Raw genomic sequence first — 14,580 nt, 5'->3', positions numbered from 1 at the left:
AACAGAATGTCATTTTCTTGCCAGAGTCAGCGCTATAAAAGGCAATAATCGAGATTTATCCCACGCATTCTGCCGGGAGAATGATCGAAAATGGCGCCCCTCCCCACTCAGCTGGGAGCAGCCGGGAGTTCACGCGCATGCGCTCATGCCTCTCGCTCTACGCCGCGTGCTGATTGGCTCACTTGGGAAGAGAGCGTTACGGTGGTGAGATCATGGACTGACCAAACTTTCCTCATATACGGCTCTGGGGTCACGTAAGGTCACGTGACCCTCCCCCACGTGACCTAGGGGAGGGGTGGTCACGTGACCTGGGGGTCTCACGTGACCTCGGTGACGAGAGGGTCACGTGACCCCCCAGATCACGTGACCCTCCGAGAAATTTTTCCGCTAGATTTAGCGGGGAATTTTTTTCCGCTGGATTTAGCGGGGAAACTTTTCTGCTAAATCTAGCGGGGAAATTTTTCTGCTAGATTTAGCGGGGAAACGTTTCCCCTAGATTTAGCGGGGAAATTTCTCCGCTGAATTTAGCGGGAAAAATTTTCCGATAGATTTAGCAAGGAAATTTTTCCGCTAAATTCAGCGGGGAAATTGCGGGAAAAGTTTTCCGCTAGATTTTGCGGGAAAATTTTTCCGCTCCATTGAGCGGGGAAATTTTTCCGCTAGATTTAGCGGGGAAGTTTTTCCGCTAGATTCAGCGGGGAAATTTTTCCGCTAGAATTAGCGGAGAAATTTTTCCGCTAAATTTAGCGGGGAAATTTTTTCGCTCAATTTAGCGAGGAAATTTTTCCGCTAGATTTAGTGGGGAAAGTTTTCCGCTAGATTTAGCGGGAAAATTTTTCCGCTAGATTTAGTGGGGAAAGTTTTCTGCTAGATTTAGCGGGCAATTTACCCATAATGCACCGCGCAGTTACGCCGACGCCGACGCCCCTTAAGCTGGAAACGGGCGCCTAAGAGCTGCGCTCTAAAAGGACACTTCAGAAATTGTGAGGCAACACAACCAGAAGTTTCCCTAGGAATTAAAATAAGGGGTGGGGGGGGGGGGGGGGGGGAGTCTAAATTTTCAGGGTGGTGTTAGGGCCGGGGGGGGGGGGGGAATTGAGAATAGTCTTTGCGAATTAACGGGGTGCCTTCAGAGAAGCAAAGAGGGTGTACACCCTCCCCCTTCCCCCCCCCCCCCCCCCCCCCCCCCCCTATGGGGTGTGCAGGGAAATCACTGGGCACAATTCTGTCATATGAAGTGGAAGTTGAAGTCCGGCAGCCCGTCTTCTGTTCGAACACCACCAGGCGAACATCACGACTTTGCTCCATGCCTCCTCCGCTTTTCTGTGGTCTCGGTGCTCGTCAGAGTTGACGTCACACGCCTCCTGCCAATTGTGTGCCTGTTGCCTGTCCATTTGTTCTGCCGCGCCCTCGTATTTTTCGAGCCAGTGACAAATGCGCCCTGTGTGCGTACATGACTGTCTCTCATTCCCCCGCCCCCCCCCCCCCCCCCTTTTTTTTTTCTTCTTACAACGCCTAGATACACACCTCGTATCCCTCCCTATCTCTTTTCGGGAGTTAAACAGTAGTGGAGTGTATGTGTGTGTAGGCGTCGTAAATAAAGATTATGAGGGGAAAGAGAGGGCCAATGGACCTTTTCCACATACCGACGGCACCAGGTGGTGGCTGCACGAACTAAACATCGAAGAAGTGACTTACCTGCACTACCAATCGATAATGGGACTACGCTACCAGTTTCTTCGCTTTCTGAACTGCGGAGCGTGCCCAACGCCCAACGCGCCGCAGCTCAGCGCGCCGCAGCGCGTGCCCAACGCGCCGCAGATCCGTGGCGTCCACCCAAATGTCGTGTCTTTCTTTCCGTCCACTTTATTTATTTATTTTTTTTTTTTTTTTTTGTAACACAAATTATTTATATGCTGCAGTTACGTGTTCTACTCGCTGATCCACAGCCTCCTTCCGAATTTCCTCGATTTCTCGTGCCGACTTCCGCCGCTTGGCAACGGACGCTCGCGCGTGCGCAGAACGCTTCTGGGAAAAGGTCCATTGTGTACGCGCACAGAGCGCATTTGTTACTGGCTCAGCAGCGGAGGCCTTGAGCGATTGACCGACAGTCAACAGTGTGTGAGTGGCTGTCCGAAACCACGTGATAAACATGCTCAAGGTCCCCGTGAAAGACGCAAACGAACTTTAACAACATCAACAAAAAAAAAAAAAAAAAAGGAAAGTCTCGTTTTACAGTTTTTGAAGCTTCCTCTTTGGACACCACGCTGTAAATTGTGGTACCGAAACATCCTTCCAGAACTAAATGCTAGCAAGCGCCGATATGTCGCGCAGTGTACATGCTCCTGGGGCGTACTTGGCATAAACATAGGAGGCTATGGCATAACAATATCAGTATTAGAAATGTAATCAAGGTCCTCCTCCCGAATACAGCTGACCAAAGCAAAAAAGTGGGGATACAACGATATTTGAATCGCGCGCGATGATGTGACACGGCGTATATTAATACATTGTTTAATTTAATTCCTACAGGTTTTAGCTAATAACTATTTTAATTGAAAGTTATATCGAATTCAATTGTATTAAACATTAAGTTTATAACTATAACTTGATCATGCACACCACAATGTACACAAACGGTAACTCTAGGATTACAAAGGTTGAATAAACGTACAGTGCGTGTAGAGCACAAATTGCTATCGTAATCGAGCATATCCATCTGTATTTCTTCTCGATATGTGGGCTACGTGCTCGTGAGATGGAGCCGTCTTCTCGAAGTTTTTTGAAGAACAGCTAAAAAGCTTGCGTCAGTATTCCGTGAGCAGGTAAGCGTAGCTATGATTCTGTACGTTTTCAGCAACTCGCATCAAGTATTCATTTGTGCGAGCGCTGGCACAGCGTAGCGATCGCGCGCAGACACGATCTGTGGCGTCTGCCAACATGTAAAGCGAAGTTGAGCCCGTGGTAGTCCGTGTTGCCACACGCCCAGTTTGAAACCAGAGCGGGGTCGCAAGTTCGTTCATGCAAGTTCATTCATGCCCGTGAGACTCTCTTCACGTTTGCAGCCTACATCGCGATGGGGGAGACGGAGAAGCCGTTCGCGTGCGATGTTCCTGGCTGCTCTGTCGTGAGTAACCTTGATTGCAGTTACACACACATGTAAAACGTTTTGTGAGCAATGACAGTAATTAGCTTCTCTCCTCCTAGCGATTCGTGAGCGAAGACAGGTTGACGAGTCACAAGAAACGACACAGGGTTGCAGCCCTTTCTCTCAACGTCGGAAGCAGTGTCGGTTCCAAGAATGTCGTAGGTGAGTGGATTCTTTTCGGTCGTGCCTGCAGTGGCAGTCTCCTCCCTGACCACCTATTAAAAAGCAGTTCCTGAAGGAGAGGAAAGGTTGAGGTTAACTTGGAAGTATACACGGCATGTCACACAACCACTTACGCTTGTTGACTGGACACCCCCCCCCCCCCCCCCCCCCCCCCCCATGAATGAGTGTCACGTAAATTGGGCCCACACTACCTGTGTTGCCCGCTTTCCACTCACAACTTCACCTCACCAAATATACTAAGCCCAAGTGAGTGGGTCTGGATGATGGTCTCACTTGGCAAATCCTTGCACGATGTGAAGCCAAGCGAAGCTGTTCCCTAGCTTTAATTCTCTTCCTTTCTTCGAAAAGAAGGGTAAACAATACTTTTACGTTTAGCAACAAAATTGAACGGTTTTAGAGTGAATAGATGGATGGATGAGCCAGGCTTGTTCGCGTGACAGAGCTGATCAGCTGCCTTCCTCACATATTTAAGTTGGAACGTTTTCACTTGCAGAGCAAACACCGACCCCGACGAGGTTCATTGACTACATCGAGGAGTCCGGCCTTTTTCAAGAGCTGCAGCCGGAGCTTAGCACCCCAGAGCTTCACAACAATGTGCAGCACCTCAATCCTTTCGAAGCCGACTTCCGCCGAGCATCCCACGGTGAACTGATTGTCCCCGAGGTGAGAGGCCAATGTCACTTGTTGGGTCCTCACTTAATGTCAGTTCATTTGTTGTCATTTCACTGTTTCAGCAGGTTATCAGCCTACCTGAGATTAGAAGGGTTGCTTCAGTGCTTTGTTAGGAAAACTAAGATAATTTGCTTCAAAATATATGTTTTCTATCTCTGGCAAGAGTTTTCTGCAACAGTGGGAGAAATCGTCCTTGCTCGTGCAGCTCAGTCACATTCCAAGGCAAGGCTCTTATGCCTTTGTTCCGATATCATGTCATGGGCTTCAAGATTAAGCAGGTTAAAGGGATTGTGAGAGGATTCTTCAACTTTTACTAAATAGTGGCCCCTGTTAATTCTGAATGTTCATAGAACCGATGACAAGAATCCATCTTCGTTTTACTGCATTAAGGTATAGGGGGAAAAAAAATTAAAACCTGAATTGCCTTTTTTCGGAAATTTGATTGTGCTTCACAAATACTTTCTTGCCTCCTCCCAGAGTGTTATGGTTGCTTTAACTTACAACTCTTTCTTCACAGCTTGCTAGTGAAGAGGGTAATCTCATCTCAAATCCTTTACCGAAAAGTTTGACTTTACGAAAAAAAAAATTATTTGTTACAATTAAATGTACAAGCAATTTCTTCTTCACCTTTACAAACTGAATTTAGAAATTTGGTTCTCGAGATAATTTAGTCACATATGAGTGTGCCACAAAGAAATGTTATTCGCAGATAAATTTTAGACTATTTTTCTACCAGCATTATGCTTAATTTGCTTAGCATATATTTCATGATCTACATTGACATGGCATTCTCAAAAGAAGGATTAGCATGAAAACAGGCGCAGTCCTTCTGCTCTCCTGTTTTCAGATTTGTCTTCATGTTCCCCAAGTTGAGTTTTGCCGGCACGCTCGGTCTGTTCATTGCCTAAACTGATAGTGGTGCATTTCATTTGGAATTGATTCTCTGGGATCTTTCTCACTGCTTCTGTTTTGTGCTTGGCACATGCACATTCTCTCCATTCAGGCGCTATCAAGTATCAGTGCAACCGACGACTCATTGAACACGCCATGCATTCCTCCCGTGACCGCCGATCCCATTGCACTGCGTGGCATGCCTACACCCTTCACGGCTCTCATACGAGACGTCATAGACACTCCAAACCTCCTGAAAGTGGCAAAAAGTGTGTCTGCTACTACCATCAGTGTTGCCCAACAGGCTTCAGCCAAGGGACAGTGCCCAGAAGACAAAAAAAGTGAACAGAAAAGTGGGGACGACAATCAAAAAGACGATGCCTCGCCTCCGGCGGTCGAGGCTGCAGTCACTGTTGCTAGCAAAAAGGAAAAGACAGTGGATTCTATCGCTCCGGCTGCCAAGTTGGAGTGTGCTAAAACATCTGTTCTGCGAGCTTGTCCCAAGTCTCCAAAGCCGATTTCAGTGTTAATGTGAGTTGGACTACTTTTCGAAAGATAAGGGTGCTATCTACCGAGCTAAACGCTTTTCAGAGATCATCTTTTTGGTTCTTAGCCTTTCGGTCAAACTAAGAATTGCTGCTTTGTTGTTTAGCCATTGTGAGTGATCATAAATGTTGCTTCTTGGGGACCTTCCTTAATTATATTGTATAGCGCTTCAAGGTACGCTAAAAGATAGAAAAGTATATCAATGTTATAGAGGCTAATTCAATGTAAACAAATTAATAGGCAAGCTAGTTCGGTTATGTGGTCTCAGTTTTGTTCACAGATGCAGAGGAATTCAGAATTGAGAAAATTAGAAGTTTATCTATGCTTTTCGTAATCTATTGCACCAAGCCCACAAAGAAAGTTCAATTTTTTTCTTGCATGCAACAGTTCACCCTAACATGGCCATAACTATCTCTACCATGGATTTTTTCATGTTTACTTTTGGATAAAGTCTATAAAGATTTCTTTCAGCATATATTGTAAACGACTTAATTTTCGCGGGCTCAAATTTTCGCGAATCGGGCCAAAGCTTAAAATCTGAAATTATTTGCGGTTTCTAATTTTCGCGAATCGAGAGTAGCTTCAGTAGCAATCACATATTGCCTGAATTGTTCGCGGGACATTTTTCACGAATTGTTGGTGATTCGCGAAATTCGCAAAAATTTAGTCGTTTACAGTATTATTTTTTACAGTGTGGTATATTTTGATGTGTTGTATAATGTGGACACTCACCATAATATGTGATTATTGGTGACAAATGTTTTCTGAATGACATAAAAGTGGGACGTAAAAAAGAGACAAGTCTCTCCACTTGCAGCGAAAAAGTTACTTTCTAACCTCAGCCTGATTGCATTCTTTTTTGGTAACACTCGAAAAACTTATCGAACAATGTGAAGTGCTTCTTCACGTCGGTCAGAAATGCAACCATGTCAAAGTAAAGGAGTTAAATTTTTGGTGTATTTTAGACTGGATTTTGTACATTTGGAACTGGCCGATGTTTATATTCCTTCATTCTTAACTAAAACTAAAGCATTTTGGACCTACCTTATCCAAGTATCAACTCAACTTCGAATAATGTTGCAGTTCTCAGAACTAAAGCACATATAACAAGGAAATACATGTTTAATTGATACCTCACACAGTTTGCTGCTGGTACTCTCGCACTATCACTTGCACGTCCCCGTTTTAAAGTGTCCACACCTTTGTCACGTCGAGTTCCTCGGATGTTCGCTGCACATCGCAGCATAAACGAGAGATTAATGCCGCTCCCCTCCATCGAGCACTCGCTGCCTCCCGCCACGCTTTGAGTTATGGTTATCGAAGGTAGGATGTTATCGAAGGTAGGAAGGTGGCGCTCAAGGCAGGAGAATCAGGGGAGTTCCCTGCTGTGACAACTATAGCAGGTTTTGAGGTCTGCGTCTCCATTCTGGGAGAAAAAGAAACGGATTACAAAAACAGCAATCATACATTTGTGGCAACTGTGTCACGCTCTGCGCATCCTGTCTTCAGGAAGCCTGTCCAGGGCCCAGCCGGGCCGGCCAGTGGGGCCGTGCTGGCTGTCCCATCCAGTGCCCCTCCGACAGTGGCCAGCCCATTCTCGCTGCCAGTCTCGCTGCCCCCTCGCGTGCCCTCCGCACCCCTTCAACCTGTTGCTGTCGCTCCTGTACCGGTGGCTGCCCCGGTCACTGGGGTGCCTCCCAAGACGACCATCATTGCGTCGCACACTGGAAGTCTCATTCAGGTGTGCAGTTTTTTATTGATCAAAATGTTCATTCAATATCACTTTTCTTTGTGTGTCTCTTATATTACTCATAATTATGTCTCTCATTCATAATTAACCGATTCGTTATTTGGCAACCTTCGCTGTTAATTTTTCTCTTTACTTAATCCCCCCCCCTCATGAAATGCACTTCATTGAAGTTTTTTGAGGATTATTAAACAGAAGCGTGCCCCAAGAAGGATGCTGTTGAAAGATAGATTAGATTGAGCAACTAAAGACTAGAGTAGGGGCTCACAAACTGGGTTCTTAGGAGGCCAGGGGATCCCTGCAGTACCTGCAAGGGTTCCCCTGGTCCTCAGATTTCCTTGGCCATCCTTGCACTTAAGATGGGTGTCCTTCCAGTTTAGCCACTCTTTTAGCAGGTCTGGGCCAACCATTAATGCATAGCGATGAGTAGGATTCTCTGTCTTTGGAGTTTATTTTTCGCCAAATTCGGAGGGTGTTTTTAGGAGTTTATTTTTTTGCCAAAATTCGGAGTTTATTTTTCTTCGATTTCCAATTCTCTGCACTTTGGAGCTTAATTTTGCAGTGTTTTTTTTATTTAAAAAATAATATCTGGGTGTAAACTTGCGCTAGATTCAAAAGAACGAGCTTGTATCAATTAATATTTCTTCAACTGAATTTGGCATTGGTGCCGTTGCCATTGGAAATACTAATTTGTCCACGACAAAAGTTGAAAACAAGTGCTGCTTCGATAAACATTGAAACCTTAAAATCAGTAAACTCCCGAAGGTAGTCGCTAGGCAGCTTGTTGTCATCCCATCCTTTCCATTAGTCTACCGCACGGCTGCGCAGGCTGATGGTAAAGGGTGTAATATAGAAGCCTCAACTGCCCGGCGTCTTTTCCATCTTGTATGAAACCTCTATGGTTCGCACCTTCCACTGTTACAAAAACAGAAACCCTTCTTCCTCTAAGAAGCAAAAATAATGTGGGCCGAACTGGAAACTGGGACAGTGGCTTTTGTCGCGACCCGAAAGACCTTTTGTCCCGATGAACCTTGACGAGATAAGCGGTCAGATTCCTTCTGTCAATAGTCCGAGATTTGAAAGAAAACTGAGGTGACATTTTTTCAAAACTGTTAACCTTGTGTGCTGTTCAAACTTAATATGTAAAATAGTCTTTATTTTTTTTTTTTGGGGGGGGGGGGGGGGGGTGGCATTGGTACATCAAAATTCGGAGTTTATCAGATAAATCCAAATCGACGACAAAAAATTTTGCTGTTTTTTGTAGTTTCTCTTATTTTTTTTAAAAACACGGAACCCTAGCTATGATCCAGGCACTCCCTAGAATGTGCCCTATTGTTTACAAGGCCTGTAGGCTTTTGCGCCGCCTTATTGCATCAATGCCAAAGCCGGGAGAGGTTGTTCGGCTATCAATCAAAAGGAGTAGACGTTCCTTGCAGTTGAAAAGTTTGAGAATCTTGCTGGATGCAATTGTTCACCTATACCTGGTGTTTGCTTGTGGCCTCTAAAATTCTTCAGCATTGGAGCAGTTCCGTGTCATTCAGGTTTCAGACGGCATCCAGTTCCTGATAGTGTCCAATCCCCCTGGAACTGGCCGAGCTGCCGTGCAAGTGCCTTGCGTGGCCCCACCCATCGTGCAGCAGCACACCAAGACGGTAACTGTGAATTGGCTTCCTCGGGATTTTCTTCTATGTTCTAATTGTGGAGGACGAAAAGTGGAGTTGTGGCCTTTTTAAATGGTTTTGTGCACGAGCGGCCATCATTTATTTGGTGTCGATGTGCGTTTCTGCATTCCCATTATTTTGCAAAAAAAAATCTGAAAAGCGGACCGTATGTGCAAAGGTACCTCAATGTCTGTGGTCTGGAGTTTCCCACAGTAGCATTGTTTTACGAGAACTTGGGCCATTTATGATATTTCTTGTGATGCAGCCTTTAAAATACCCTGTCACTAACTTGATGAGAAGTGTGGGCATGTTTTTTTTTTTCTATATTAAATGTGCTGATGTTTGTGTGTGTGTGTTTTTTGTTTTTAATTTTAATAGGTCGTCTCCCATTCACTGGGGGTGCATCTCTGCAGCATTTCAATCTATTTCTAGTATAATCCTGATGCTAGTGCAAACAAGCAAGGAGAATTAGCATTTCTGTCACATTGCAGTTTTGTCAGAGTGAGTGCCTCAGTGACCCAAAATGCCACCTTGACACCCAGCTTACAAGCCTTTCCAGCGCTTATTCCTCGGCCGACATATGCTGAGAAAGAGTTGGAATGCATAAGCATTTTTGCAGAAGATGTTTCTCAGAAGAAAGTCACTGTGGATGCTCAGAATGTATCTCACAGCTCAGAAAACAAAGGTGGCAGCACACAGAAGGCGATCGGAATAGTTTATAGACAATCTATTAGTTATTATATTGAATTCTCGGTCTAGTTCAGTGGAGACACAAAAATTTCGGAAATTCGTATATGCCACCTAATCACACGTCCTGTACATGGTCAAGAAACTTGCGCTGTTAGCTGAATTGATTTCGCACTAAAATGAACCGATTCGTATATATTTTAAAACGATGCTAGTACATATACGCAACATTGACCAGAGGCATTTTGGACACGCAGAAACTGAAGGAAGCCCTATCCACAAGGAGCCGGCCAACCGACCTCTCGAAGGCTTTGTCAGGAAGCGTCGTGGGTGGGACCAGTCCATCGGCCAAGCGTTGCCTTCTGCCAGGAGACGCTGAATCGTGCGAAGGGTAAAAGCAGTCTGCATTACGGGACGGTGGGGTTACCGGGTGTGCCACTTTCGCATGGCGGCTTTCTACAGCTTTTGTTTGGGCTCCCTTCAAAGAAAATTCAACTATACATTGTTTAGTTTGTTCTATCCGTTCTACAAAATACGCAGTGTTGGCAGTCCAGTGCATGAGATAAAAGTATATGCAACGTATGAAACTTGAAGGTGAAAGGTTCGGCAGCCCTCTGCCTCGTTAGGTATAGTATGTACGTATGAAACCTAAGGAAGATGTGTGAAAGTGCAGGGATGGTGGATTATTTATCAATTTCTTGAAACGTTTGAACGTTGTCAAAGGACAGTGTCACTCTTTTTGCTGCGGTTTTGTTGTTTATCCGTGTGCTTCTCAACGGTCTAGTTTTGGATGAAACTCTGAAGTTTTTATTTAATTGGCTATCACCTACCAAGCATGTATGTTGGTCTTTTTTTGGTAATTATTTTTATTCATCACATTTTTCCACCAAAGTATGGGAACACTTGGAGACAAAAATTCGAAAATTTGTCCGCTTCTGAAGTGACAGGCCTTTGGGTCAAGAATTTGGTTTTGTAAGCCGAGACGAGCAGGCAGATTTTTATGGCAATGCTTTGTACTGTATACCCCTGTCAAACCAGATGATCCACCTTGCACAAACAAAGAAGGCCAGAGAAACATTTGTTGAGGCCTGCCTCGGTTTCAGATTGCACTTGTTGGTTTTACAGGAGCAAGCGGAGACAGGAGAATGGAATCGACGATGAGCGAAAGAAGAAAAACAGAGAGAACAACAGGTGTGTGCTGGCTTATAGCAAGGGTTTCTGGTTTTTGCCTTTTAATGCTCGCGAGATTCGACATAATAAATTTTATTTTACTAACGTGAAATCAATGTTTATCTGTGTTTATTCTGCATGGGCATCACTTCAGCATGTAAGATTGATGAAATGTTTATGTAAATAAGCAAGTAGCGGTGCATCATTAAGAAAAGTAACTTGTTTGTAAAGCAAAAGAGAAAAAGCATATACGACGAAAATAATCCCTGGAGGAGGGGAACGAGAGGGACAAAGGACAAACACAAGTTTCCAAACACAGCTAGACGACTGGTATATTAGATGTTAGAAGAATTCACCATTTTGTAGCTCAAACTGGGTTCACAGGAACTCAAGGCATCTTCCAAGAACCCTGAGGCGTTTGCCAAGCTCAAAGAGTTCCTTGATTATCCCTGCACCTAAGTGATGTGTTCTCCCAGTTTAAGCACAATTTGAGAATATCTCGGCTATTCGTTGATATGTAACTACGCGGCAAGCATTCCCTTTCGCATGCATTCCTCTTTACAGGGTGTGAGAGGCTTCTGCAGTGAACTGCAGAGTTCCTCTGCAAGGAACCCACGATCTGGAGTATCTCTCCATAAAAGCCAATGACTTTTTAGTGTGATCAATCCACCATTTTCAGATGCCTTCGCGTAGGCTTGCCTTTGCCGAACCACTCACTTGTGCAGTTCATGCTTGGTGGTTGCGTTGCTCCTTCTTGCACACCCGGCACACCGCTCTGGAATGTCTGAGACTCTACCTTGCGTCCCTTTGTTTCTCTACAGGTATGCTGCCCAGAGGAGCAGGCAAAAGAAAAAGAAATTGAGCGAGATCACCAGAAAGGAGCGTGACGAGTACAAGCGCAAGTTTGAGGAACTCCAAGCGAAGTACAGGGAATGTTTGGTAAGGTGTTCGCAGGACATCGTGTAAACAGCGTGTGCTCACATACAGGACGTGGATGAAGACACAGTTTTATTTCATGCTAGCAAGTACCTGGCAGAGACGACAAGCATTCTTGTATGTCAAACTCAACATGTTTCTTCATCCGCTTTTTCGTGTTTTTTTTTTCTTTTCACTTTAAGTGTGACCTAACCGACAAGGTCACGATTAGACGCCGCTTTAGCTGGCTGGCCTGTTTCTAGGGGACAAGAATAGAGATCCATGACGGCACGTTTCATGAAACTAATATATGCATCTTTGTCGTCTTTCAGTCTGACCGAGCGAAGGTGAATAGAGAAAGGATAAAAGCATTGGAGGAGAGGGCAAACACGTTGGAAGAGAACAAAGAGCTCAGATGGCAATTGTCACTCCACAGCAGCTGCCCCGTCACACTAGAGTTAAAGAAAAAAGGTATGAACCTTCTTTTTCTTTTCTTCTTTGTTTCTCTTCTAATAGCTTTTTCTTATTATTTTTTTGTCTCTTCTCCCTATGTTAATTTTTTAGCTGAGATCGGCCAACAAGGACGGAAATCTCAGGTGGTCGAAGCTGTCGCACAACCTAGCCCGGCGTTGACTCGCAGCATGGAACTCAGCGCATCCTTGACGCACATTTCGTTGCTACTAACCAACAGGGAACCTTCCTCCGCGGTTTCCAAGTAATACTACAGACGTGCCTTCTGAAGAAAAAAGAAGCACTTCCTCTGAGTGTCTTGACACCGACTGTGTACCATATTTTTAGACTATCATTTTTAGTATGTTTATCCAGACTTGCTTCTACAATTTTTTGGGTGTGCGTTACATATGTCTGGTGGGTATTTTTTTTTTTCCCCTTTTTCTTCACTTGCAGCGAAGGGTGCTTCAGAAGGGCTGAGTGCAGTATACCATTGCAATGGTCACAGCTGGAGACAATGAACAATCTACGCTTATAACGAATACCATTGGGCGTCACCACCACCGAGCCACGTTTCCCGCAGTGCAGCCAAAATACATTGCAGTTCGTTTGCAGACGGCACGGGTGCAGTTTTCAATGGAAGATGAAAACCCTCCTCAGATCAGCGTCTACTGTTGCGCCATCAATGAAATAATGTACAAACTGGACAAACCTAAGGTCGTCGCCGACAATCTCAATATGTTTTAAAAGCGAGCCGGAATGAGGAGGTAGCGCCATCTATCAATACATACACCAAACGTGCCCCACCACTCGACTCTGTCGTCTGCGCCGCCGTCCGCCAATAACCCTGGCAAGCTTTTTCGCCCTATTTTCTTAGAGAAAGGGAGCTCTGCCTTGTAATTTTACAATGTAAAACCCAATTGTGAAATGCAGCTTTGACCAAAAGTTTAGTTTGCTATGTGCCGGCGGCGATTTTTATGGCCCATTTTACATCGAACCTTGGCATTTCAGACACCTTATATTTCGAACCTCCTTTGGGAATATTTTAAAGAGGGCTTACAACCGACGACGATTGCAACGACCTGGAGCGACGGTAATAATCCATGACAATATCTTGTTGACAACCGTTACACTCTTCTCAGTGTCATATAAACAGTTTGGCCTATGCTCAATTGGCATGGATCTGTCACAATGTGTTCTAGTAACAAATATACTAAACCAATTCAAAGGCACGTTGTTTGAACCTATAACAGGGATCCAAGCCAGTTGTTCCTTTTTGAAAGCTAATCGAGCATTGCTCTAAGATCGCTTTCACTCGATATCTAGATGCCTAATCATAGCAAGTCTAAATTAGGACAAGGAGGAAAGTATATTCTTCCGATGACAGCTGAAATCACTGCCATTTGTCGCACTTTTAGATGGGGAAATTCTCTTCGCCCAAAAATTTCCCGCTTAATCGCTGTTTCCCCACAAACTCGTGACACTAGTGTCGCAGCAATAGACAAACAACCTATATCGCAGTCTTTTTATTATTGTGAAGGCAGCCGAACTGCGGTATCAGAACCGAAGCTCTTTTTCCCACTGGGCGCCGCCATATTGAACTGTAGCAAGCCTGTCGATTTTTTCGGTGCACCCACGTGCACCACTTATGCCCACGCTTGCCGTGCGCGCCGCAAGTGGAAGTCGCTCAGTGCAACTTCCCGGGTGACGTGCGCCTTGGTGTAAGGTGCAAAGCTATCCAGTGTGCGCTCCGCATGTACCCGTGGACCCAATGGAAGACACTATTAGAATATCGGCACATTGCTCCCCAATTTTTTTGTGGGTGCCGCCATTTTGTTGCTTTGCTTTGCTGTAGTTCAGGCTTAGGATGATTCAATTTTTGTCATTTACTAGATACAAATTATGCAATTTGGACACTTATTTGGTTACCTTATCTAAGGGTTGCTGAAATGAAATCACAGGATGGTCAGATGTGCCATGTGCCATGTGCCAAGCGTAATGATGTCAGCTTTCTCTACCATGTTACGCAAGAATATTGCAAGGAGGTGTATGAGATGGCAACAAGGTCTATTTCAATCCCGTCAGTTATCTTGAATTGTGTGTGCTATCAGCATTTGTTTTAACCTCACCCTGGTGCTCTGTACAGATTCTCATCCAGCCCACATCATTTATCATTTTCCTGTGAATCTGTGTTCGTCAAGGTTTGTGTAGCTTTTTGTCGCTTTAACTTTGTACAGCAGAATTCACAGCATGGCACACGATTAGGGTGTAAAAAAGGGAATGTGTTTTGTAGAGGCGTGGCATGCAAATGGAGGTTTCAGTCGAATAATGCTGCATCACTCGTAGCCTTCACAGTTCAAAGGAAAACCACATTATACAGGCTCTTTTTGCAGTGTTGAAGCTAGGAATGATGCTGCAATTTTCGGTTAGTGGTTTGGTGAAATGAGCGATGTTCTAGTAATATCAAATAAACTTCATGTAAGCGAACAATAAATATATTTATTTGCAAA

The 14,580-nt window shown here is 44.7% G+C and overlaps 1 protein-coding gene across 1 annotated transcript; it reads left to right on the top strand.

The window, feature by feature from the left end:
- Window positions 1-3,065: 3,065 nt before the first annotated feature.
- LOC8034041 (cyclic AMP-dependent transcription factor ATF-2) lies at window positions 3,066-14,580 on the top strand (the record flags this gene model as incomplete). Its single annotated transcript, XM_042294581.1, is given in 11 exon segments — window positions 3,066-3,127; window positions 3,208-3,310; window positions 3,825-3,994; window positions 5,007-5,425; window positions 6,950-7,181; window positions 8,729-8,839; window positions 9,793-9,926; window positions 10,661-10,726; window positions 11,527-11,644; window positions 11,953-12,091; window positions 12,185-14,580. Coding segments are annotated over 11 exon segments (1,709 nt in total), but the record flags the coding sequence as incomplete, so codon positions are not given.

The sequence above is a fragment of the Ixodes scapularis genome, unplaced genomic scaffold (genome assembly GCF_016920785.2).
Source record: "Ixodes scapularis isolate PalLabHiFi unplaced genomic scaffold, ASM1692078v2 PGA_scaffold0__279_contigs__length_252992795, whole genome shotgun sequence".
NCBI classification, from domain to species: Eukaryota; Metazoa; Arthropoda; class Arachnida; order Ixodida; family Ixodidae; genus Ixodes; species Ixodes scapularis.
Note: the sequence above shows the minus strand (reverse complement) of the source record. Positions and strands in the feature narration are given on the sequence as shown.